The following is a 27,585-nucleotide window of genomic DNA, read 5'->3' on the forward strand; positions in this document are numbered from 1 at the left end:
TAAAAAACAGACCTGAGAAGCTGAACTGAGAATACGGAAGAAAACCAAAGACTCAGCAGCAGAAAGATACCCCCAATCTTATGCTGAACACAGACATTAGAGATAGTGCTAATGGAAACCATGAATAGAGGCCACCATTAGAATCCAGAACCAGGTCCTGTATGACAAACGGGATGCAGAGAAGATGTGGTCATGGTTGGGATCACTGGCACATAGGGAGAGAAAAAGAAATATCTGGATTCTCATTTCTTTTTGCCAGTTTCCCACCGATCTTAAGAGTACCTGTCATTGGCTAAACTTTTAAAGAAGCCAGATGGCCCAGAGTCTGAATGCGTCAGCTCTCTTGAGGTTTAGAGTAGAGCACTGACATCCAAGGGCCCTATTCCTACTTTACAGAGATTTGATGACAGGAGATTTGTCAGCATAGACCAGCATGAGTCCCATCAATGCTCATCATCAGCAAGGGATTGCTGCCAGTTACATAAAGTTCTGTGAGGCTGGAAAGAGATGACACAAAGTGAAAAAAAAAAAAAAAAAAAAAAAGAAAGAAAAGAAAATGGGTGAAATGGATCCAAGTATCAAAAGCAATGGAATCTAGATATTTGGTAGATTCTGTATTGTTTGTCTTGGGGCCTACCAGAGCATTACCACCAGGCATAGCTGAGGTATTGCTTTTCCTGTAGATTCAGTGCATCTACCCCAGCTTCCATGCTGGTGGCCAGACCAGAGGCCTCAGCCTTCCCCACTCCACTCCAGAACTGACCTTGACAGGTATTCCCACCAGATGGGGTAACACATTCCTCCTGGTGAAAACAGAGTGACTCTGCTGCAGCAGGGTTCATGGGGGAGTTTCACATTTCCCAGGGAGGGATTCCCAAGCCCTCTCTCCTCTTAAGGAGGGCTGCAGGTCACACAGCATCCGCTCCTGGTTGGAGAGGCTCATCTCTGCCCCATCCTTCAGCTGAACAGAATTTTGAAGCCCCACTTGTCTGCAGCCCTACAATCCCAATTACAGCTGCCTTTCCATTCCTACCATCCTTGAGGAGGAACATGCTGGTGCAAGAACCTGAGTTACAAACTCAGAAAGTATCCTGAAGGGCCTGGCCAGCATCACTGTGTGCCCTTTCATGCTTACAATTGCTGTGAGAGTGAGAAGTCACACTGGCACCTATAGTGACCAAAAGGACTGGAAATTTCACTCAGCTTCTGGGGTTCAGATCATATCCGCCAGCATAGCTGACACATGTGGCACAGTTCTAATAAGCCCAATTCTCTGAGATTCTAGAAGGTGTTGGAGATCCCAAATATGTTTAAGAGAGAAGGTGGGACAGGCTCCCGCCTCTTAAGAACTCTTAAGAGTTCTTCTCTGAAATTTAGGGAGGTCCCAAAACTTTTTCCCTCTTGCACATGCTATGTTATCATACTCATCACACAACACTGCAATTCCATTTTAATTACCTATCTTCTCTGCTAGACCTGGAAAATAGGAGCAGAAGACCTGGGTCTGGCTTGCTCCCTGCTATGATCCTTAGGCTCAAGGCACATAACTGATGCTCAAAAAGTATTGGTTAAAAAAAAGAAAGGAAGGAAAAGGGAAGAAAAGGAAGGATTGTAATAACAGAATATTGGCAAATGACAAGATATGAAGATTTCTGGAATACTGTTTCAAAGTATCCACTGTCAAAGACTACACTGACATTGAATGACCCCTGATTTTAGTGATAGGACATTTCTTCCATCTAGAAAACACAATATCAAATTCCTTATGAGGGCAATATTTTGCTGGCTCCATAGATCAGGAAACTTTATTTGCAATCCAAAACTAATATTAAATGGATAATATAATATAATGTTTACCAAACATCCATCAACAGTGCCGACAATACCAAAGTTCCTTTACTGAGAACAATTTATTAATCAAGAAGTTAATTTGTAGGGAAGTCTGGTCAAATTTAACCAATAGATCCATCTTAAAAGCAATATGTCTTCTTTTATAAATTAGGACACCTCTAGATAAAAATAAACATCATTAATAGAATAGATTTTTATGTCATTTTCCCGTGAAAGAGTAAAAATCAAAGTAAGATGAATAATATTTACCACTATTAGAAAGAAATAATTTTTAAAAACCACGGTTCCAAGAAGCATCACATTATTCTATTTTGCATCATGTTAGGAAGATTGGGCTGGATGTGAGGAGGATATTTAAGTGTGTGGTTAGTTTAAACAAACACACTGATTGAGTTTATTCCTGTCATCATCTGTTCTCCCATTTAATAAAGAGAAAGAACTTCTTTTTTTTTTTTCAAATAGTACATGGCCACTTTAATATTCCCAGCCTCAGTTTCCTTAACATTACTTTTTTTTTTTTTAATAAACATATAATGTATTTTTATCCCCAGGGGTACAGGTCTGTGAATTGCTAGGTTTACACACTTCACAGCACTCACCATAGCACATACCCTCCCCAATGTCCATAACCCCACCACCGTCTCCCGACCCCCCTCCCCCCAGCAACCCTCAGTTTGTTTTGTGAGATTAAGAGTCACTTATGGTTTGTCTCCCTCCCATGATCCCATCTTGTTTTATTCATTCTTCTCCTACCCCCCTAACCCCCCATGTTGCATCTCCACTTCCTCATATCAGGGAGATCATATGATAGTTGTAATAGAAAGAACTTTTAAATTTGGAAATATGGGGGTGCCTGGGTGGCTCAGTCAGTTAAACATCTGCCTTTGGCTCAGGATGCGATCCTGGATCCCTGTCAGGCTCCCTGCTCAGCGAGAAGTGGGCTTCTCCCTCTCCCTCTGCCTCTTCCCTCTGGTTGTGCTCTCTTTCTCTCAAATAAATGAATAAATCTTTAAAGAAATAAATTTAAAAATAAGGATCAAGTTAAATTCGCTTTGGGGAACACAGTGCATATATTCAGGGCTAACTCTCTTTGCATGAGATATTTAATGCCATCTTCTACTGTACTAATGTATTTCACACCCTGAGTTCTGACCGGTTAGCATTTGCCTGTTTTTTTAAATAAAAAACATTTTTGTATTATCCAAACTGAAAAATAAACAATGGATCAAAACAATCTTATGTTCTTTACCATAAAAATCATTGATTCAAATTCATTAAATAATCTCACTGAGTGACCATTTTCCAAATCTCATGTAATCACACTTGGATTAGAAATTAGAAAAGAAATTATTATATGTGTTTTCACATGTGTGCATGTCACTAGAAGGCAGTGACATAGTATGTGATTTAGCAAGGCCTAGCAGTTTTAGTCCCAAATTGTGAATTTGTGACTTTTTCCTACTAAGTAGCCTTCTATCTACAATTAGGGTGCTCTGAAATCTTAGTTTCTCTGCAGCATCCTGCCCCACACAAACACTTCAAAGCTCTGTGGTCTGTTCTGCTACCTACAACCAGAATCTTCCCTTATATTGTACATTCATACTCCAGTGTAAGCCATAACCAGACACCATCAGACTCTACCATCTCTTGGGGGTCTATATTTGAACCAAGAACAAAGGGTTAATCTAAAAGACTGAGCTTTAGATAAAATGTATAGCAGCACTTGGGTCTAGGATTTTTGAGTCACTAAGTTTTTGATGGAAGTCTGGAAGTCATAGTCTTTTGATAGAGGCGTTTATTCTGACTAGAAATTTCTCTGCTTCTTCATTTAGAAAGTGTCCTTCTCCCCTTTCTTTCTGAATTCTATATCGTGCTCACTCCCTGGATAAAATGATAATACCAACCCTATCTTCTCACAAATGGATAGAAGCAAAAAGGAAATATAATTTCTCTGACTAAATGGGAAACAACTCTTCTGATTTTCATCTGCTCTAGCTCGATATTTTTTTTCTGGCTGGATACTTCATCTGCTGTGTAGAGTCTCTGCTGGTTCTTTTTGGGTAGTTATTAATACCTAAATGAAGCGAAATCTTTCTGGAGGAGCAAGAGCAGATATCCAAGCCCAACTATATCTTTATAGAGTTTATTAAAATGTTATTACTTCATTAACTCATTGTAATGAAATAGTGATTTAATGAATTCATATAATTAATCAACTTGTTAATTTGTTTATGTAACAAATATATCGTAAGCTCCTACTGGCACTGTGCTCAGTGCTTAGAATACGCAGAAAAACTGGTTTCATAGGAGAGATGGACATTATACATGTAGACACGTAAATGTAAAAAGTAATAGTAGACTGTTACAAGGGCTATGATTAGAAGCAAAGATGGGTAATAGGAGTGAGAGCTGGAGCAGTTACTTTGGACAGAATAGTCTAAGATCTTTTGAAAAGCTGACCCTTAACTGGAGACCTATATGAAGAAAAGCGGTTGTAGGGAATAAGACCGTTTGCGGAACAAGGTTTTGGGCAGAAGAAATAACAGATAATAAAGGGCCGAAACAAGAATGTGCTCGAAGGGTTGAGGAATGGCAGAAGGGAACGTCCTGGGAAAAAGTCTGCAAGGTGAACGGGAGCTGGAAGGGCTGGGAAGCCGGACCAGAGCTTTTAGGACACTGTCTTGCAAAGATACATCTGTATTTTGGGGGTAAATACCTCGTAGTGCAATTGCTGGGTCATCAGGTAGCTCTATTCTTAACATCCTGAGGAACCCCAATGTTCATAGCAACAATATCCACAATCGCCAGACTGTGGAAGGAGCCGAGATGCCCCTCAACAGATGAATGGATAAAGAAGATCTGGTCCATATATACAAAGAAATATTATTCAGCCATCAGAAAGGATGAATATCCACCATTTACATCGACATGAAAGGAACTGGAGGGGATTATGTTAAGTGAAGTAAGCCAGGCAGAGAAAGACAGTTATCATATGGTTGCACTTGTATGTGGAACATAAGCAATAGCACGGAGGACCATAGGGAAAGGGAGGGAAATCCAAGGGGGAGAAATCAGAGAAGGGGATGAACCATGAGAGACTATGGACTCCAAGAAGCAATCTAGGGGTTTCAGAGGGGAGGAGGGTAGAGGAGGGGGTGACTGGGTCATGGGTAACGAGGAGGGTACATGCTGTGATAAGTACTGGTTGTTATACTTAACTAATGAATCACTGAACATTACATCATTATCTAATGATGTACTATACAGTGGCTAACAGAACATAATAAAAAAACTACTTTCTATAGAATTATTTATTATCATAGCTTTAGAATTATATTTCTGATTTTAAAAGAACTATAAAATAAACTGTATATGATGTATCATAACTTACTTAACTATTCTCTTCCCGTTGGGTATTGAGATTGTTGCCAGATATTTTCCCTTGATCTATACAATGCTTTTTATGTCTTAACACATAGCACTTTGTCCCAATTTGTAATTATATCTATGACAGTACACTTCCATGTTGCTTTTTCATTACTAATAATTTGTTTAAAAACAAAAAAAACTTAAAACCTTACTTGGAAGGAACCAACCCAGAAAACTGATGCTAAACAAGCTCACTTGCTAGTCAGTTCTGAAGTCTAATTTGCTTAATTGGTTCAAAAGAGCATGAAGCTAATGTGGTAACAGTTACAGGCAAATGACTGTGTTGGCTCCTAGCAGTTGCTGCTCAGCCTCAAGAGTCCATATCTAGGAACTTCACAGGTCATAGGCAATACCTGACAACCATGTTGAGGGCTCAGTATATCTGTATCACTCTTTTTTTTTCCCCAACGATTTTTTTTTTTAATTTCTTTTCAGTGTAACAGAATTCACTGATTATGCACCACACCCAGTGCTCCATGCAATATGTGCCTTCCATAATATCCACCAGCTGGTTCCCCCAACTTCCCACCCCCTGCCCCTTCAAAACCCTCAGGTTGTTTTTCAGAGTCCATAGTTTCTCATGGTTTACCTCCCCTTCCAATTTCCCCCAACTCCCTTCTCCTCTCCATCTCCCCATGTCCTCCATGCTATTTGTTATGCATCTGTATCACTCTTGTTAGAAAATCAAGTTCATTCTCGTAAGCCATTCAGTTCATATACATTCCCCACCCCGTTTCTTCAAAATGTTGACTTCCTTTTTTTCCCACAAAATTTTACCTCTCACGAAATAAGTCAGTCAGAGAAAGGCAAAGATCATATGATTTCACTTATATGTGGAATTTAAGAAACAAAACAGATGAACATATGGGATGGGAAAGAAAAATAAAGCAAATGAAAGCAGAGAGGGAGGCAAACCGTAAGAGACTCTTAACTCAGGGAAACAAACTGAGGGTCATTAGAGGGGAGGGGGTGGGGGGACGGGTTAACTGGGTGATGGGCATTAAGGAGGGCAGGTGATGTGATGAGCACTGGGTGTTATACACAACTGATGAATCACTGACTTCTACCTCTGAAACTAATAACACAGTATATGTTAATTAAATTGAATTTAAATTTAAAAAGCCCCAAACACTTTACCTCTCAAATTGATGCCTCTTGCCCCTTACTTTTACTGAAGCACAGTGAAACAATTAAGAGAGTTTAGGGTCTTGCCACTAATCCTCCCAGTCTGCCTGCATCTATAACCATCAGCTCTGCATTTCCTCCTTGCAACAGATGCACTGTCTTTGTTCTAAGGTCAAACTTTCCATGTGAGCACTGAATCTCCTCTTCTCTCAGCTCCTCAAGAACTTTGCTCCTATACTATGAGTTTTTCTCTCTCACTACTTGTTTCCATGAGTATACAAACATTCTCCAATACCTGCACGAACAAAGCATGTAAAAACAAACCAACCTCCCTAGCCTGTCCTAGGTCCCTTCTCCTGCAGCCCTGTTTCGCTGCCTCTTACAGGCAACAGTCCTGGAAGAAGCTGGCTTTACTCACTCTCTTCATTTTCTCACCTCAGCTCATTTAATAAAGCTTTCTTTATAATCTCTCCATCGACACCACTTTTTTTTTTTTCCCAAAGTCTGCAGTAACTCCCACTTTCCCATGTTTGATATTCTGTTTTCAATCCCCATTCTTGCCACAATTTATTATTCCTCCATCTTATTATTACTACTATTATTTTTAACTCAACCTAGTCTGCCTTTCTTCCTACTTCACTATCTACTCCTCCCTCATCTCCTTGTCTGGGTCCTCCTCTTCCAGACCTGCTAAGTTGTAGAGCTCCTAAAGCACAGTCCTTAGGTCTCTTCCTTTCTTTATGTGTCTTCCCAAAGAGATCGCCTTTGGTGTGCCTTTAAACTCCATTTATCTACTGATAACTCAAGTTGACATCTAAAAGAGGCTCAAAACCTCTTTATTATTATTTTTCACTTTTTAAAAATTGAAGCATAATTAACATTCAATGTTATATTAATTTCAGGTGTACAACAAATTAATTCAACAATTCTATACATTATCATTCACTTCCTCCAGCCTGCATCCACAACATTAGCAAATCCTGGTGCCTAACCTCATGTGATATCGAGAATATAACTAGATATAATGTTAAGTGGCATCATCATCCTTTTGACATTTGTCACTATCAGTCATCACTGCCACCTCCTCATTTCAACCCAAATCATTTATAGTTTACATGGAGAAGTGTCTAAACTAATTTTCCTTTTGCTATTCTTGTCCCCCTACAGAATATCTTCACAATAGTCCTGGTGATATTCTATAAATAGAAAAGTATTCTATAAACAGAAAAATATTGAAAATCTCATCACATTTTAGAATAATGTTCAAACTCCTTACATTTTCAGAAAAATGAGTTATTTTTTACTGTGCTTAAGCTCACTCAAATAAAAAAAAGCAACCTATAATGTCCAAACACATTAACAAAGACTAGTTTTTTTATTGAAGCATATTAATATGATATAGAAATTTAAAAACCGAACAAGAATTAGAATAATAATGAAGAATAGTATTTGCCAGCAATTTAGATGTATGTAATTTTGACACACAAACTGAAATTATAATCTAAAAATACAAGAAAATTCAATGCAAAGTCACCACGTAGGGTGATTTGTTTTTATCAATGTTAATATATTTTTTAACAATTTCCAAACTGTGTATGTTTTCATAAAGAGTGTATTTCAATATGAAGGAGCTTGAGTATCCTCTCTTTTCGTTCAGTTCATTAATTAGGACAAGCAAACAAACCAAAAAAAAAAATCATTAAAAATCCTCAGGACAACAATCCTAGTGAGTTTGAAAAAACTGGCTTTCCTCCATCTGGGTAGAGCAATGCCTTCGAATGAGCAGACAGCTCCAGGAAACACAAATACAGATCGAACAGACCCTAGAGATGTAAGGGCAATAGATGTTCCAGATCGCCCGCCTAGTGTGCTGTTCAAAGTTTTGTCTTTTCATGCTGCTTTTGCTTTTAACTCATTCTGGGAGAATATGACTTGAAATGTGGCCCAAAACATGGTCAAATGATGATAAAGATTACAAAATATCTTGTGAGACTATGAAATTCTGAAGCCCAGTTTCTTCAAGGAATAAACCTTCATGTGATCATTTACATTATTTTGTCACTGGAGCTTTTTGTGGTACCAGTAAATGTATCGCCCAAACCATTCCAGTTTCTCCTTTACTCTGAACATGTAATTGCTTTATTCCCCTCCTTTTTCACTCTTCATATGTCTTCCGATTTAGTAATTTCATAGTTGTCAGGGAAAATACTTGGGTTTGTGTTTCATTTGCATTTTCGCTTGATTGTGGGACAATGTTTTCCAAATGGGATCATGTCACTTGTGCCCCTATAGAGAGATTTTGATCTGATGCAAAACTCAAGAGAATAGAATCATTCAAAAAATAAAAGAAGCTCACAACCAGACAAGTGATCGAAACCTGGAAATTGTTATACCCCTTATAAATCACATTCACAATATTTTTTTCCACTTTTCTAAAAGAAACCCATAAAGTTGCTATAATTTCCACTCTTAATAAACGATGGAAGTAGTCACAGACTGAAGGCCCATTTCTCCAGGGATAGCAGATTGCTTGTGAAACTCCCTTTTCTCATTATTTCATTAGCAAATTAATACTTTATGGTTTTTGCACTGTACATTCACATCTATTTTATTTATTAGATAATATTCTGCTATCTTTGTTTTCAAATTGTGCTTCTGGCTTTATATTTTCTGAAGAATAATTTAAAGAGAAAAAAAATATCCAGCAGTACTAATTGTTTGGGTATTTGGCAATATTAAACTCAGCTATCTTTTTCTTTTTCTTCCATTGAGAAGAAGGGAACAGAAAGCAAAAAGACAAGAAAAATTGAACTCATTACGCTGCGCACCATGATGCCACAGTTAACATACAATGTAAATGCGTTGAAAAGTAAGTAGTGAGGGGGTCTGGTGTACAAAATGTTTAATGAATTAATTTCAGTACTCATAAAATCAGAGGGCAGAAGCTCGAGTCGATCCATTCTGCGTGCTCCTTGGTGAGTCTGGGGCATCTGGAGTACCCCCAGGAGAGTCACAGCCCTTCGGAAAGTCTCAGTAGCTAAAGATTGCTTCAGAAACAACTGCGGGGTATGCCAAATTGTATGATGTGGTTCCCCTCCCAGGACTAATTGAGAGAGCCACACTCATTCACACTTGTGACTCAAATGAAAGATGGAAGGACCTGTCACTAAAGACTTTTTACGTCAGAGTGGAAAAGGGACACAGAGTGTCTCTAAGGTATCAATGCAGCTACTCTGCTACCAAATGCCTAGTTTTTACAGTATGAAAAAGATGATTTCTTGAAATACCTCTTAATTACTTCAGTTTTATATATTATACTACCCATGAGTGTGGAAAGCCTGGAGTCCTGCAGTTACCATCAGACCCATTCTTCCAGCAGGTTACATGTGCTAATGAAGGGGGAAAAGCTAATTACGTTCTATAAGCGGCTGTTTATTAGTGAGCCATCTTCCCCTTTTTACCCTTTTAAGCTGTTTTTTCGTTGCATCAAGCTGTATACACATTTTGCTTTTCTAACTGTTAAAAAAAAATCTTTAAAGAAAAGAAGGGGAAGTAACACTTTAAGAGCTATGTTGGAACGTAAAACAACTTAAATATTTCAAATTCCCTCTTACAATTCTCAGTCAGGAAAGGATTTAAATAATCTCATTTTCTTTATATTGTGTTGTGTCTAATAATAGTATTTACTGAACATTGCTCCCTGGTTACCTATAGTGTACTAAACTACCAACCCAAAGTTCAACTGCATTTTTAATGTAAGTTTTAAGTACAAAATGGAAGAGAGTAGTTTAGTTATCATATGAAAAGCACAGAAAACAGTCACTTATTTGCTCTTTCTAGCCAAATAATCCTGGATGCCAGAAGCAAAAACAAAACTTTATTTATTTCACTATTTAATATTGCTTGAGTTATATTTTTATGTAAGTTCCCACAGTTCATCAAAGCATCAATTGTCCCTGAGTGAATCCACAGACAAAGAGATTGATATTCTGCCCTCTAAAGTTAATTTGGCAACTGCCAATCTCAATTCGGTTTCCAAAGGAGTTCAGGGGTCATGTTCGAATGATGGTTTCAGTGAAGGGTGTGATTTTGATAAGGTTATTGCAGATTGAGAGCACGTGGGGCTGCATGGACCATGATGATGGACATAATTCTCAAGCAAATTTTGAAACTATTCCAGCATTTAAGGTCCTACTTAATAGGAGATCTTTCTAATGTGGACCGATTATTCCAAGGCTTTTAAAAAATTACAGTAGCATGGAGGACATCAGGAGAAGGGGATAAATGAAGGGGGAGAAATTGGAGTGGGAGACAAACCATGAGAGACTATGGACTCCTGGGAAAGAAACAGATGGTTTTAAAAGGGAGGGGGTTGGGGGATGGGGGAGCCTGGTGATGAGTAGTAAAGAGGGCATGGATTGCATGTAGCACTGGGTGTTATACACAAACAATGAATCATGGAACACTACATCAAGAATTAAGGATGTAATGTATGGAAACAAACATAACACAATAAAAAGGAAAAAAAGAAAAAGAAAAAGATAAGTACACAGGTACACACAGAGAGAAGACCATGTGAGGACACAGTAAGAAGGCAGCCATGTGCAAGCCAAGCTCAGAAGAAACCAACCCTATTGACACACAGGCCGATCTTGAACTTCTAACCCTCAGAAATAAATTTCTGTTGTTCAAACTAGAAAAAAAATAATAAAAATAAAAAAATTTAAAAAATAAAATATAAGTCTCAGGTGATTGTAAAAAAATAAAAGGCTTAAAAATGAAAAGAAATTGTAGTGGTTTTCAACTTTAAAAAGAACATTTCTAAGCCTGGTGATTCACAGACCTGTACCCCTGGGGATAAAAATATATGTTTATAAAAAATAAAAAATTTAAAAAAAAAAGAAAAGAACATTTCTAAATTTAAAGCCACAGGACTCACAATTCAAATACGTTTTCATATTCTTACATGGGATCTGTAAATAATAGACCTATAAAAGCATGACTATTTGGGGATAGAAAAAAGTGCTGTTCTAGGAGGCTCTCTATAGACGAGGCTCTAGAGACAAACAGGGATGGCAGTGGTGTAGACCACATCTGTATCTGACTTCCTTTTATTTCCAGCAGGATACTATCTTGCAATATTAATCGGAGTGCTTTTATTTTTGATACTTCTCTTTTACAAACTTTTCTTAGTGAGTCACTGATATCCTCATTGCTTCAAAGAGAATTATCATTGTTTTAGTAGTAATGCAAAAAGAAAGAAATGGCTGGAGCTTGTTTTTATTTTATTTTATTTTATTTCTTTGTTTCATTGTTTCTTTTTCTTTGTTTTTTTTTTTTTTTAAACTTCCAAAAGACTTTCTCAAAGATTATTTATTTATTTATTTATTTGAGAGAGAGAGAGCAGAGTGAGCAGGAACATGAGTTGTGGGGAGGGGCAGAGGAAGAGGGTGAGGGAGAAGCAGGCTCCCCCCACTGAGCAGAGTGCCAAAAGCTACCTGGCTCAATCTCAGGACCCTGAGGTCATGACTGGAGCTGAAGGTAGATGCTTAACTGACTGAGCCACCCAGGCACCCCCAAATCAATCAATCAATCGATCAATCTTTCTTTCTTTTTAATTTTTAGGATTTTATTTATTTATTTGACAGAGAGAGACACAGTGGGAGAGGGAATACCAGGAGGGGGAATGGGAGAGGGAGAAGCAGGTTTCTGACTGAGTAGGGAGCTGGACACTGAGCTAGATCCTAGGACCCCAGGATCATGACCTGAGCTGAAGGCAGACGCTTAACGACCGAGTCACCCAGATACCCCCAAAATTTTATTTCTTTTTTTAAAATTTATTTATTTATTTATTTGTCAGGGAGAGAGAGAAAACACAAGCAGGCAGGATGGCAGGTAGAAGTAGAGAGAGAAGCAGGCTTCCCACTGAGCAAGGAGCCCGTTGTGGGACTCGATCCCAGAACCCTGGGATCAGGACCTGAGCTAAAGACAGCAGCTTAACCAACTGCGCCACCCAGGTGTCCCCAAAGTTTTATTTCTGATAGGGACTTTTACAAAAAGAAATAAAGCTTTGAAACCAAAGTTTTTGATTTATAAGAAAAAATAAAATGTTGCTGAGAAAGTTTGGATAAGGAAAACCTCATGTAGTACATTTTTAATTTATTTAATTTTTTTTTTTAATGTTTAGGGATTTCTATTTATTTATTTGACAGAGAGCGTGTGCACAAGCATGGGGAGTGGTAGGCAGAGGGAGAAGCAGACTCTCTGCTGAGCAGGGAGCCCGACATGGGGCTGGATCCCAGGACTCAGTGATCATGACCTGAGCTGAAGGCAGATGCTTAACTCACTGAGTCACCCAGGCGCCCCTGCAGATTGTAAAGTGAACAGTTATGACCATATAAGCCCAAATCTAAAGAGAATGTACTGGATGTAGTTGAAAAAGTGGGAAAGGGTGGGCCTTTGAATGCAGAACAGATCCTAAGAAATGTGGACTGCAGCTGACTCAGCATTCTGAGGCTGACACATTGAATTTTGCTTGAAGTACAAAGACTTAGGGGAGACAAGTTAAAACTCACAGACCATTCTGCTACTCCAGGGAGATGCTCAAGTTGCCTATTCTCATTGTTTGTTCTCTGAGAAGATATTCTACCAACATTTAACATTATGATGCCTGTGAATCATCCAGCTTGAAATAACAAGAAATAATGCTTGTTCACGCCCGAAAACATTGCTAATGCTCATGGAAACTCTTCTAGGTGGAAGGTTCTCCATTCAATACCCAAAACACAGTTAAGCCCCACAAAAGAAAGTATGGGATTCTTGATACCGATAGGGGCATCTGGAGGGAGACTCAGCAAGAGGGAAAGATGTCAAATTAAGAAAATACAAACTAAAGCAGTTAATTTACTAGAGTCATAGAAACTGCACATGGCCATCTAGTTATAGTGGAAAGAGAAAGTGACTCAAGTAAGAAAGGAAATGGCAGAATTGTGAAATGGTTTTCACTGTTTTAATCACAAGAGAAGAAGGCCAGACTCCAAGTGGCAATTCTCAGATATGCCTGTAGTTCTCAACCAGAGTTGTACGGGATACACTATAACTTCATTACGCTGAGAATAGGGATCCTCAGTTTCTGTAAATCATGCATAATAATAAAAGAATATGCAAAAAAAGTAAAATTAGAGGCATGGCTTGTCAGCTCCATCATGGAAAAAGGTATGTGGAGGTTCCTGGAAAGTATTTTGCCACATTAAGGAAAGCTACCTATGACCTAAGTTTAAAGGTTAAATTTAAGCATAAATTATTCCAAGGACTCTGGGTAATCTGCTTTGTTTCTTCTTGATACCTTGGTTAGAATCAGTATCAAGTCATAAATCAGGTAACAAATTTGCATATGCACAAATATCAAGATCTACACTGTGACCCTTGCTTTAAACAAAAGCCAGAAAAATAAGAACTCTACTGTTTAAAGGTTTTGGGTAATCTAAGCCTTACAAGTGAAAGTATGATTAATGGAAAAATACAAATGTCATCATGCAGGAGTTTGTTAGAGATTAAATAACTCGGACCTCACTCCAAAGGAATCAGAATCTGTATTTTAAAAAGATCTCCAGGTGATTTCTATGATGAAGAATTCTTCATCTTGATAAGTACTGATTTGGTGGCTAGTTGCATGGATTACTTTCCCTCTGCTTGCTGCCACCAGAGAGTGCTGGGCCAGCCTGGAAAGATGGTGATTCCATTACCCATGCAATGGTGGAGTAGAAGGGAATGCTTCCAGGAGTTTTATCTGGTGGAGCTCGGCAGTTACTGAAACCCAGTTTATTAGGATTTGAATTCATTCCCGTAAGCACTGTTCATACGACTGTTGTTTCCCTTGGTCCTGGGATGAATAAAACATGATCCCTCCATTGAAGAAAGGATATTTAAGTAAACAATACATATAAAGCACTGATAAGAGCAACTTGTTGCATTTGTTTATGATGTATCAAAGGCTTATTTATAAAGTTCTAAAATGCTTTTTAAAAAATAAAAAATAAAATGTTCTTAATTGATTTAATAATTCTTCACTATTATGTAGTAGCTCAGTGACAGACATTCTCCCAGTTAATGTTGCTGACATATGGCCTTTTGGCAAATTAAAGTTTGGTAGGAAATAGAACTAAGTATTATAATACAATGTGAAAAAAAATTCATAATTATTCATAAAGTCATAGAGATATTTAGCATTTTTCTTTATTTTCATTTACCTTACTACATTTTAACTTAGTAATGTGTATAGGATTTGACAGTCTTACATAACTTTAATAAGCAACATTATGCTGGCTCTTAAGATAAGACAGGACACACTCCCACTTTATTCTTTGAGAGAATTTGCACGAGATTGGTATTAGAAAATTCTTAAATGATTTTAAGAATTCACTATTAAAGCCATGTGGACATGAAGTGTTGCCCCCTCCGAAATGTTTGAATTAATGATAGAATCTTTTTTGGGGGGGGAAATGATTCATATTTTTAATGGATAAGCTTATTCAGGTGTTAAATTTATTTCAAGTTATATTTTCCAAAGAATTTGTCTTTTTCACCCTGATTGTCACATTTATTGGCTTACTTTTGCTCATAATGTACTCTTATCTATAGGGCCCTGAACAGACAGCCTAATGTGGGGCTTGACCCGAGGACTCTGAGATCATGACCTGAGCCGAAGGCAGAGGCTTAACCCACTGAGCCACCCAGGCACCCCAATTTTATTAATATTTTTTAAGAAACTAATTTGGTTTTATTGGTTTCTTTTTCTGTTATAGAGACATTGAGCTCTGGTTTCTTCATTATTTCAAACCTACTTTTGAGGAGTTTCATTTACTGTTCCATTATTGGTTCCTGGATATGAAAACTTAGATCATTAATTTTTTAACATTTCTTCTCTTTTAACATCTCCCTGTAAGGGAAAATATTTTACTGTAATCACCACTTTAACTTTGTCTCAGGTTTTCAGTTCAAAATATTTTCTAATTTCCATTCCAACCTACCAAATTTACTGGTTATTTAGAAGTGTACTACTGCTTAATTTCTAAGCAGTAGCAGATTTTCCAGCTTAACTACACATTGATCAGAGAATACTTGCTGGATAATTGCAAATAATTCTATATTTTGATTTTTCTATATTTTGACTCACTTTATAATTGAATATTCTTTGTGCCTTCAAAAATAATATGCATCCTTTTACACGGGTAGGTGTAAGTATTCTATATATGTTCATTAAATGTGCATTGTGTTGTATAGATATTCTATGTCCTTTTTGAATTTTGATCTGATCGATATATTCAGAGAGGAGTGTCAAAAACTTCCCACTGTGGGAGCGCCTGGGTGGCTCAGTGGGTTAAAAACCTCCCACTGTGATTATAGATATGGTTATTTATCCTTTTAAAAAAATATTTTATTTATTTGATGGAGAGAGAGATCACAAGTAGGCAGAGAGGCGGGCAGAGAGAGAGAGGGAAGCAGACTCCCTGCTCAACAGAGAGCCTGATGTTGGGCTCAATTCTAGGACCTTGAATTTATGACCTGAACCAAAGGCAGAGGCTTTAACCCACTGAGCCACCCAGGTGCCCCTGGTTATTTCTCCTTTTAATTCTGTCCATATTTGCTTTATATTCTTTGCAGCTGTACTGTTTTATTCAGGCAATACTGACTATAATATCTTCATGTGGATTGAATATTTTTTAATCATTATAGGCATACCCTCTTTATCTTTACCGTTAATTCTGGCTTTAAACACTACTTCACCTGTTACTAGAATTGCACGATGTTTCGTGTGTGTTTACATAATATATATATTTGTATATAACATATACATATATATGTTCTACTTTTTCTTAATTTCAAATTTAAATCCTTATATTTAAGATGTATCTCATAAATAACATAACATATAACATATATTGGGTTTTGTGTCCTTATCCAGACTGATGGTCTTTGTCTTTTAAGTGAAGTATTTGGTTTACACTTCATGTAATTATTGGTATATCTGACATTATGACATCCATCTTGGTATTAGTTTTCTTCTTCACTTCCTTGTTTTTGTTAGTTTTTCTCCTTTCTTAGATTCACTGGATTATTTAATCATTTCTATTACCTAATTTTTTCATCTATAGTTGGTTTTGGCAGTTTTGCTTTCTTTTAGACATATGCCAGAAATTATTAATCCTTGATATATTATCATCTACTATAAATATTATCTTTTCCCTTTCCTTGTTAATAGAAACTTAGAACACTTTAACTCTTTCCTACCTTTTGTGTTATTATTGTCATGCATTTTAGTTCTACATCCATTTAAATTCCAAGAGACTTTACTATTATGGTTTTGCTTTTTTTTTACTCACATATTTATGCTTTCCATTAACTTGTTTCCTGAAATTCCACTTTTCTCTCTGCCACTTTTTTATCCTTCTACACGAAGAAATCCTTTTAGCATTTCTTTTTAGATTCATTTTTTTAAAAAAATTTATTTAAATTCCAGCTAATTAACATCCAGTGTAATGTTAGTTTCAGGTGTGCAATATTCAGCAGTTTCATACAACACCCTGTTTTCATCACAAGTACCCTCCTTGTATTTCTTTTAGTGCATGTTTACGGGTAGTGAATTATCTTAATTCTTGTTGCCTGAAAATACTTTACTTTACCATTATTGCTGAACCATATTTTTGCAGGGAATGAAGTTCTAGGTTGCTGCATTTAAAGCACTTTAAAGGTGTCATTCAATTGCCTTCTGGAGTCATTGTTTCTGTTGAAAGTTCAATTGTCAGTCGTTTTGTTATTTCTTTAAAGGCACTGGGTCTTCATCTTTGATGGCTTTTAAGATTTTTTTCTTTGATTTTCATTTTCAACAGTGATCCTAGGCTATACCTGAATGTGGTTTTCTTGATATTTATTCTTCTTGAGATCTGAAAGCCTTCTTGATCTGAGAGCTTAGGTACTTAATCAGTTCTGAAAAATTCTCTGTCATTGTCTTTTCAGATATTTCTTCTGTCCAATTTTATCTCTCTTCTCTTTCTGGAAATTCAACATTTGTATACTGAGCCTATAGCTGAGCTCTATATTTTTCTGACATTCTTTTTATAGTTTTATTCTTTACTTTCTGTTTGTTAACTGTGTTTTGTTTGGGATATTTACTATTAACTTTGTCTTCAGTTCACCAATCTTGTCCTCTAATATTTCAAGAACTCATATACCTAATGAGTTCTTGCTTTTAAAGATTATATTTTTCAGTTCTGGAATTACCATTTGATTCTTTATATAGATTCCGGCACTGTGACAGTAAATCCTTCATCTTTAAATATATCTTCTCTTCATTTGTAAATATATTATCTCTTAATAACATATAACATATGTTATTTTCTTCAACATATTGGTTTTTTAAAGTCCTTACCAGGTAATTAAAATACTTGCATCATCTGTTGGTCTGCCTCGGTTGTCTGTTTTTTCTTCACCTTCAGTAAAAGGTTCTCTCTTTTAGCATGTCTAGAATTGTCAGTGGCCTGATATCATGCACAAAAATAAATTGTAAAGACTAAGATAATGTTATCTTTGTCTTGAGGTATTTCCCTTTTTCCTCAACAAGACATGAAGAAATGGCTGATCAACTTATTTTAATGAAGGACTATACTGAGTTGAGCCTGGATTTTAGCTCTGGAAATGTTTCTCATACCTCTCCTTTGCCTCTGGTTCACTCTACAAATTTTTCAAACATAAGTTGAGTTTATTCTGTATAGCCCCACTCTTATCTTCAATCTCCATTCTATAAGACTGCCCCCAAATTTTTACTCTGCTTTTAGTATTCCTATTTATGTTTTTAGTCTTACAGAAGTCACCAATTCCCCAAACAAAACAAAGCAAAAAAAAAAAACTGTCCATGTCCTTGATAACCTCTCCCTGAAAGCTATCCTGATTTATCCATACCCCAGAAACAGTCAGGTATGGATTCAAAGCCTGAATTCTTAGCTTCCTTCCCTCATCAGAATCAGCAAATGCCCCCAGAGTGTAGTATATTTAAGAAATCAGCTCATTTCTTTGTGGTTATTTGTCTTTTCAGAATATCATTACTTCACTTCACAACTGTTTGTGAACTGTTGGTGTCTGAAATTTATAATATATATGCACACATATACAGATACCATATATTTTTAAAAAGTCTATTTCTTGCTTCAACTCATAGTCAAACTATTCATATTTCTGTAGGCCCCTCTCTGCCAAGTTTAAAAAAAATTTACTCATTTTTCAAAATATAATTTGCCATTTATTTTCTCCTCTGTGTCAGATGTGAATTAGGAAATTTGGATTCTTTGGGAATAATGAAAAATCTTCTTGGACATGGTGAATTTACAGTGACAATGGAATTAACATGACACTATCAGAAAGTTAGAGATGTGGTGCTTTACTTAGCAACAAGGTCAGAACTGAAGATAGAAATTTGGCAGATATATGTGCAAATATGATAATTTAAACTATGACAGTAAATGGCATTTTCAAGTGAAAGAGTGGAGACAGAGAAGTAGAAAGGTTCAAGAACCGTTTTCCTTGGAACAGTAAGTGGAAAAAGTAAGCAAAGAGAACTGAGGAAGTAAGAAACAGACAGTGTAATTCAATATACTATTAAAGAAAAAAAGAGAAGAGAGGCAATGATGGTTTTACCAAAGTACAATTCATTAGTTTACTTCTATTTGGGGGACAAAATTGCATTATATTTAATTCTTAATAACATGTAGAAAATTTTTATTCTACATCCTAAAGCAAAATCTACTTTGATGATTGGGAAATGAAAATTTTCCCTATTAGTTTAGTAATAGTTAAGTGAAGCTTTCTTTGAGTATATGCATTTTACAGTAAGAAAAGCAAAATTTTAAAAAATCGAATCAATTTTCCTCTTTCTATTTGCTAAATTTAGCCTTAAATAAATTATCAGAGGTGTTCCTTTTTTATGACTAATTGCATAGATATTTTTACTCCTTGAAGAATAGCACAGATTCAATTAAAATGATTATAGCAGATTTCTCTCCATACCATCTTTTGTCTGTATGAAATCATAAAAGCAAAGTTTGATATAGGCACTGATTTCATTGAGGAGAAAATATCCAAATATCAGATACCTCTTTAAATGAATAATTTTTTTATAGAAGGAATAAAACTGGGATTGTTGCAATAGTATATATTTTTTTGTATAGTACTTGCATCTGGTTTTAAGGATTTACTTCCTGTTGCCTATAGTGTGTGATAGGTTTTATTTTCTTTCTGTCTCTTACACTTGCAGGAGTGCAATTTTATTCCGCAAAGCTTAAATAGCTCATATTCTTTCATGGTTTTTTTAATCTATCAAATTATTAAAATGAAAATTTATATCTAGATCATAGAAGCAGCTATCAAAATTATTAAAATATTACAGCTTTCTAAAAGTTGCTATTAAAGGTGTTCATTCTGAAACATACATATCATTAGGCATAACTAATTGCTTTAGGCTATGTTTAACTAGAGAAGTTTCTGATAATATAATGAAGCCTGAGAGATAAGTATTTGCATCCCGATTCTCAAAGGGTTAAACACAAACAAATTGGGCTGAATTAAGTGTAACTCAAACTCTTAGTTACTCCTTTAGGCTCTGTAAATTTATTTCTAAAGACAGGTGCATCATTCTCTAATGTTGCCCAATAAATTACAGAAGTAGAAACAAAGCGCTCAAAAAAGTCATAAAAATAAAAGTGTTAGAATATAATTTTAGCTTCAGAATAATTTACAATTATATCACATCCAATAGAATACAGATTTTTACTGATAACCCGAAGACCACTATATATTTTCTATATATATTTTTTCCACTATATATTTTCAAAACTTATTTCATAAATTTCATTTTCCCACGTGCTGAACCTAATAGGCAAATTGCCATATTACTTGTGTTTTCCTTCTAACTACTATGCACTTTGAAGTTCAACATTACTACAGAATAAATAGCAGATCTCTTCTCTTTTCAAAATAAGTCAACTCACTTGAAAGCTAGGATTAATTTCCATTTTTCTCTATTTGATATGTGAGCAAGAAAATCACAACTGTCCAGAATAATACAATGCACAATAAGAGTATTTACATGAGGAGTTCACGAAACTATTAATCCAATAATCCAAGTCACATTTAATGCTTAAAGGCAATTGCCAACAAAGTTCACAGATACTTTGGATTACAAAGTAATGCCATCTCTGTTTTCTTAACAGAACATCTATTAAAATATCAACCCAGGAAATAACACACTGTAGGATGTTTGAGGATATTCAGCTATAACACTAGTATCTAAATCATTAATGTAAATAATGTAGAAATAATTATTATGCAATATAAATGTTTATTTATTGCTATCATATTAATACTGTCTTACATTAATTCCCATTATTTTGTCAAGTTCACTGAGAAAAAAATTTTTAAAAAGCCGTTTCTCTGGTTGATTAGTTTTATTTTCCCTTATGTCCATGAGAATAATAATTAAAATATACTAATGGATAGTTTAATAATAGTATTGGGTTTACACCGAATTTTTGATGAACAAAATATATTACCTATACAACTATAGGTAATAAGGAAACTGAAGATCAAACAGGTCAGGCCCGTGTGTCAAATTATTGTGATTAAACCATTTAATCACTGAATGTATACATTGGGTTGATAAATGACTCTAATCTCTCATTGCTCGTGACTACATGGCATTTAGTTTAGCAGAAAAGACACTGTGGAAAATGACAACACAAAATTCTGAACTCTAATAAGTAATTAAAATTGCCTTAATAATTACTACTTTTAATCACTTCTTGCCTATAATCATCATGAAGAAATCACCCACTTATGAAACATTTAATGGAAATAAACACACTTCTTTCATATATATATAAAGACTACAGAAGTTCCTCCTTGATTCTATTTCCCAATATTTCTCCCTCAGCCTCAAACAAACTGGCCCACTTCTATGGCCAAGGTATTTTTATTTATTTTTTGGTGGAGTGAGGAAAAAACAGTTTATACTCTGTAATCTAAGTATTATCAACAGTTTCAGAAGTCCCATTTTTGAGTTTTCATATATCTGTATACTTTTCAATCACCATTGCTCCCTTCTGGCACTGCATTGCTTGGAGAATGTGAGGCAGTTGCAGAAGCTAAAGAATTAAATGGTATAAATACACCTTTCTCAAACCCGTTGCATAGGAAAGGGAGGAAAAAATCAGGTAGAGATAACTATATAACTTTGCCCTTTATGGTTTTCCTTTAGATTATTTGTTAAAAGGAAATTATTACATTTTCATGGGCTCTGCAGAGTCTTGCCTTGGTTTATAGGATAAAAAGGAAAAGGGAATATTAACTACTTCATTTCCAAGGGATAGACACTGCCTGCCTATGTGCATTGAAAGAATTCTTAGTCATTTGGGTTGCAAGAGCCTTGAACGACAATGTTTTAGGATGTGCCCTCACTGTGGATTCAATGCCCATGTCTGAGGTCAGGAGATCACAAGGCTTTATTCTGTGCCTGCAGTGATCACCTGGAGAAGTGAGCACAATTACAGAACATTTCTGCAGCTTGGCTCAAATCTCTCTCTCTCTCTCTCTCTCTCTATATATATATATATATATATGACATTTATAAGCTCTGATCTGCTAGATTATTTTACTCAGCCAATATATCTGAATACATGCCTTCCAATTTTTAGGGTGATTATTTAAAATAAAAAATATCATTAAAAATCATTTAGTATAGAATTTTTTTGAACAAAGTAGATTATAGAGAAGCAGGGGTGTATAAATTCGGTAAGGGATTCAGGTCTTGGGAAGCAGGTATGTTTTTCCAGTACAGAGGAAATGTGAGTTTTAAGCAGCTGTCTTGTCTGTGTCCTTCTTATAGTCAACCTGAACAATTTCTTTTCACTGGTCACGGCACCTCCGGGAAAGGATTGCCTGCTGCCAAGAGTGTGGAGGACAATGCCTGGCAAGAATCTCAGCAATGTCATCTACCGGCGCAGAGTTCTCAGAACGCCACAGTGAGGATGTGCCCCAAATCCAATCATAAAACCACAGGTTCCAGAAGCTTTGGTTCTATCTCATGCGGTAATGTCCCCTCTTATTTTACCGTTCATCATTTGCCATTCAGCCAAATAATCAAGATTATTTATACTCGATGTAAAGCCACATCACAGTTAAATAATAAACTTCCTTGCAAAAGCCCAGAGTGCTCTGTGCAGCTCCTGTATGCTAGATTATAAATGGGCATTAGCATTATCCCCATCTCCCACCCTCTCGAATATAAAATCCTACAAGGATATTTCCTGGCAACTTTTTAGTTCTCTTTACCTTTCAAAGCAGGCTATCATCACTAGGTTTTAAAAATGTCCATATCTTTGCAGGGGTTTTTCTGCTCTCATAAGGAAAGGGTAGAGAACATTTTTAAATCTGTCTTTAAAAGTTGATACGAAGGACAAGTTTGCAACTCTCGCAAGTATCTTAAGCAGGATTTACTACTATCTCATTTGGCTTAATTGCTGGTAATTGCACTCCAATAAAGGAAGGATGCTAATTTTAGAGATCTAAAAACTACATTATTTCAATAGCAAAAGCATTCATGTTAGAAGTATAATAGTAGTATACATATACAAGCAAACAAACACACATGAGGATAGCACAAAATAAAAAACATATGTGAAGAAATAAGTATTTTAAGTCTTTCTTAGACTATGCATTCAATTAATCACATCCCTCAATTAATCACATCCCTTATAAAATTGATAACAATTTTATTCAACTAAAATCCATTAATTGTTTGAACTACTGTATTGCTCTTTGGGTCCAAGCAGGAAAACCTTTAGGACAGTAATACTCAAACTAAGTGATTTAAAAAACCTTCAAATTTTTCAAAATGAAAAAATTTTCAAAATGAAAATGTTCGTATTCTGCTTCAGAAATCTCTCATCAGTCAATGTTTTAAAAAATACACAGGGTGTTCACTGTAATAATCATTATTTCACACTAGTTTTGCTTACATTAATAAAAGCACATTTTTGTGACAAACTAAAACATATCTTTAATGGCAGAAAAGCAGATATTTGGATGAGGACATCTTTCAATTTACCTTCATCCGAGGTGGATCTAAGTGACAAGAGCAGGGTGAAACTCTGCCTTATTTAGGAAGAGGCTTGTTAACACACTACTGATGACTCAGGCAAATCAGATGGCAAATTACCTTTGATAGGTCCCCAGCCTCCAAATAGAAGCAGATAACAAACACATTCCAGGTAACCCAGAGGACTAGCCAGACGGCATACTGTAGAAAAGCAAAAGAAAAATAACACAAAATTAATTTTGAATCAGCTGAGTAAGATTTAAATAGAACTCTAACTTTGGAACACCCAAATCTTAAGATTAGTGGATAATGTTATATTGCTTCTAAGGAATAGACTGAGGTATACGTTTTTCTCTCTGTTGATTTTTTTTTTTCTTTTTTCCTCACTGTTATGGTCTCATTGTAGCCCAAACTTGCTTAGGGATAACTTTTAAGCTTTTATACAAAAGATACAGTTGCCCACATCTATGTTTTAAGGAGGGGTGATTATGTTTCCCAGATAGCTAACAAAACTGGATTTCCAAGATCATCCAAAAGAGGCTCATTATTTTCCTTTAGCAAAGTCAATCCCATGCTTGATAATATACAAACTTTCTCCAAGTTTTCTGGTGTCATCTTCAAATTAGTCCCCATGCCTCAGTCCCATCTAACCAGCTTTATTTCTTTGGTGTCTTCCTTTCCTGTCTCTCTTCACCTTCTTTTATTCTCTCCTGATCTCCCATTAGAGTGACCACGGATTTATTATGTCTGATTTTACACGGTTAGCTATTCAGTGTATTTTCATCACTGATGACAAATTTTTCTTGCCAAGATATATTTCTCAGCATTTGGTCAACTAAACTATATTAGGCATATAGAAGGCAACATGCTAGAAGCATACTGAGGACACAAAGACCAAAGATAAATTCTCCCTGAATTCAAGTCAAGTTATGAAGACAGATAAGTAAAGAAATTATTATACAAGAATAATAAAAAAATTTATAGTCTGAGCACAAGGAAAGAAGATGGGAGAAGTATATAAACGATCCTGGGAAAAAGTCCTACAAAACTTAACAGAAAATATGAAATACCTCCCACAGAGGTGAAGCAAGCTATTTTGTAGACTTGACCAAATAAAAGTATGGAGGTTATAAGGGCTCTGATGGAAAGTGCTAGAAACAAAGGAAACATCAGGTATGAACTCTACAAAATAAGATAAGAGGATAATGTGTCATTTCTCTGCTAAATAAATTTCAATGGTTCCCATCCTTTATATGGTGCGAACCAAAATTTTTATTTCATAGTTCAAGAACCTTGATGATCTTATACATGTTATTTTTTCAGACACACGTTTCAGTTCATCTCTTAAATCATTAGGGATTACAGGCACATCAGCTTACTTGCTGTTGAGTGGACACCAAAAGCAATTTCTTACTCCTGCACCATTTTGTATATTACTTCTCTATCCTTTAAAAACTTTTCTCTTCTCTACGTATTCCTTTTACCACCTATCAATATTTTGTTTTTCACCAAATTTCAATTTAAATATCGATTCTGTAGTGATAACCAATCGGAACTGATTTAGCCCCATGAGTGGTGCTTAGTGCTCCAATGAGATCTTGCCTTAATTTCATTTCAAATGTCTTCTTTCTTTTTTTTTTTTTTAAAGATTTTTATTTATTTATTTGACAGAGAGAGATCACAAGTAGGCAGAGAGGCAGGCAGAGAGAGAGGAGGAAGCCGACTCCCCGCTGAGCAGAGAGCCCGATGTGGGACTTGATCCCAGGACCCTGAGATCATGACCTGAGCCGAAGGCAGCGGCTTAACCCTCTGAGCCACCCAGGCACCCCTCAAATGTCTTATTTCTAATTATTGTATATTCCCCTCCAAAGCCCAGTCATAAGCTCCCTTGAGAAAAGGAGATTTTTAAAATGTATGTTTATATCCCTAAATTGTTAACTTTGTACAAAACAGACTTCAGAAAATATTTTGCAAATCAGTGAATCAATGAGGAATAATACAGAGAAAATTTCACTATTTTCGGATGGAGAATCCATTCTCCTGTCCCAGACCTGATTTTTTTTTCTTTTTAAGATTTTATTTATTTATTTGACAGAGAGAGAGAGAGAGGTCATAAGCAGGCAGAGAGGCAGGCAGAGAGAGAGAGGGAAGCAGGCTCCCTGCTGAGCAGAGAGCCCATGCAGGCTTAGATCCCAGGACCCTGAGATCATGACCTGAGATGAAGGCAGAGGCTTAACCCACTGAGCCACCCAGGCACCCCCAGATCTGGTTTTAATGAGAATACTCTGAACCCATATGTAGTGTGAGAAGTGAGGGTCCTACATGATGAGTTTATGTAATACTAAATAGTGACTCAGCTGTTTTCCAGATGATAGATTTACCTTACTGCTGAAAATAAAGTAAGAGCAATAAACTAAATGGTCCAAGACAAAAGAAATAGTTTGAGAGTCTGTATGAGGTGAGGGTTGGGGACTGGAAACAGAATCAGAAAGCTAGACAGATGGAGCAAGGAATGATAGTTATAAAAGAGAGATCCAATGAATATTTAAGTTTGCTCAATATTACAAAGTGCATATTCATTTTACAATATTAAAAAACTAAAAATCTAGACTTATGTGACTCTTTGATAGATTTGGATCTGTTTTAGAAATATAATGAAGTGTTTGGGCCATACTTTAAAGGTAACAGGTTAAGAAAAAAATTGACAGTGTTTATAGTTTCCAGTAACTGGTTTAAGTGACTATAAAAAAATAAAAGAGTAACTGACTGAAGTGTTATATCCTATCCTTTGTTCATGGTCTACAATTTTCCCTCCTTATTTATAATGGGAAGACAAATAAGCGCTATTTTCTAAAAGTCAAAGTAGCAGAATTAGGGGCACCTGGGTGACTCCATGGTTAAGTGTCTGCCTTCTGCTCAGGCCATGATCCCAGGGTCTTGGGATCAATCCCTACATCGCATCAGGGCTCCCTGCTCAGTGGGGAGCCTGCTTCTCCCCCTCCCTCTGACTGCTACACCCCGTGCTGTGCTCTCTTTCTCTGTCAAATAAGTAAATAAATAAATAAATAAATAAAATCTTAAAAAAAAAAAAGCCAAAGTAGCAGAATAAATAAAATATTTGGTAAGAACTGATGAGACATATATTGTATTACATATATTAAATATTTCTGAAAAAAATTGTCATTGGTAGCCAGACATCCTGATGGGGCACTGAAGAATATCAATGCTGTAGCTTTTTGGTTTCACAATCGAAATGATATCTTAAGCTCCTTAAATGCCAAAAAGGTTATCTGCATCCATGAGGTAATAGATACTACCTCAATATTATATATTGAATATACAATAAGAATTTGGGCTTTTATCCAGACACATTTAGAAACCACTAAATTATACTTAGCTTAGTTGAAAAAAAAAAGCTGAAAAATTTATGTTTCAGTCACCAAAATTAGTAATTTTATGAAGGATGGGTAAGATAGTGAGTTAAAAGCAAATGAATAGCACACAGAGATTAGGAACTTGGGATCTAAGGTCAAGTTCTGTCACTTGGGAGCTCTGTGGCTATTTTCATGTCACAGGGTCTCACTACACTTTTGTTTCCTCAAATATAAAACAGACTTAGTAATAGGAGCAAAAACACATAGTTTATATAAAAATGGAATGACAGACTTTGAAAATAGTCAATATTTGAGTTCTTAACTACCTGCTGACATTTTATTATGATTATATCACCACTTCTTGTTTAAATAATATAGCAGTAATCCCCAATTTCTTATCTCCTTAGGATTCTAAAAATATATTTTTACATTAATGTAAAACATTCTTCTAATTGAACTTGCAATATAGACCTGTTTTCCTGAATGCCACATATTGTTCCCTAGAATGTTCTTTTTTGATACATTAATGCCAATATTGATAGATCAATGGCATTTTATGAAACAAATATTTCTTCATTTAATTTCATTAAAACTATAATTTATTATTTCTGACTTATCATCTTGAATTATTTTATTTTATTTTATTTTATTTTATTTTTTTTT

General features: G+C 35.8%; 1 protein-coding gene across 3 annotated transcripts in view; it reads right to left on the reverse strand.

Moving 5' to 3' along the window:
- NKAIN2 (sodium/potassium transporting ATPase interacting 2) overlaps positions 1 to 27,585 on the reverse strand; it is a 1,010,035-nt gene that overhangs the window by 443,617 nt on the left and 538,833 nt on the right. For all 3 annotated transcript variants that reach the window (XM_013063305.2, XM_004740120.3, XM_004740122.3), the window contains exon 3: positions 23,669 to 23,749. In XM_013063305.2, coding sequence (XP_012918759.1) covers positions 23,669 to 23,749 — 81 coding nt within the window. The remainder of the gene's footprint in view (positions 1 to 23,668; positions 23,750 to 27,585) is intronic.

This window comes from Mustela putorius, unplaced genomic scaffold, assembly GCF_011764305.1.
Source record: "Mustela putorius furo isolate JIRA1106 unplaced genomic scaffold, ASM1176430v1.1 tig00003863_pilon_pilon_pilon, whole genome shotgun sequence".
In the NCBI taxonomy this organism is placed as follows: domain Eukaryota; kingdom Metazoa; phylum Chordata; class Mammalia; order Carnivora; family Mustelidae; genus Mustela; species Mustela putorius.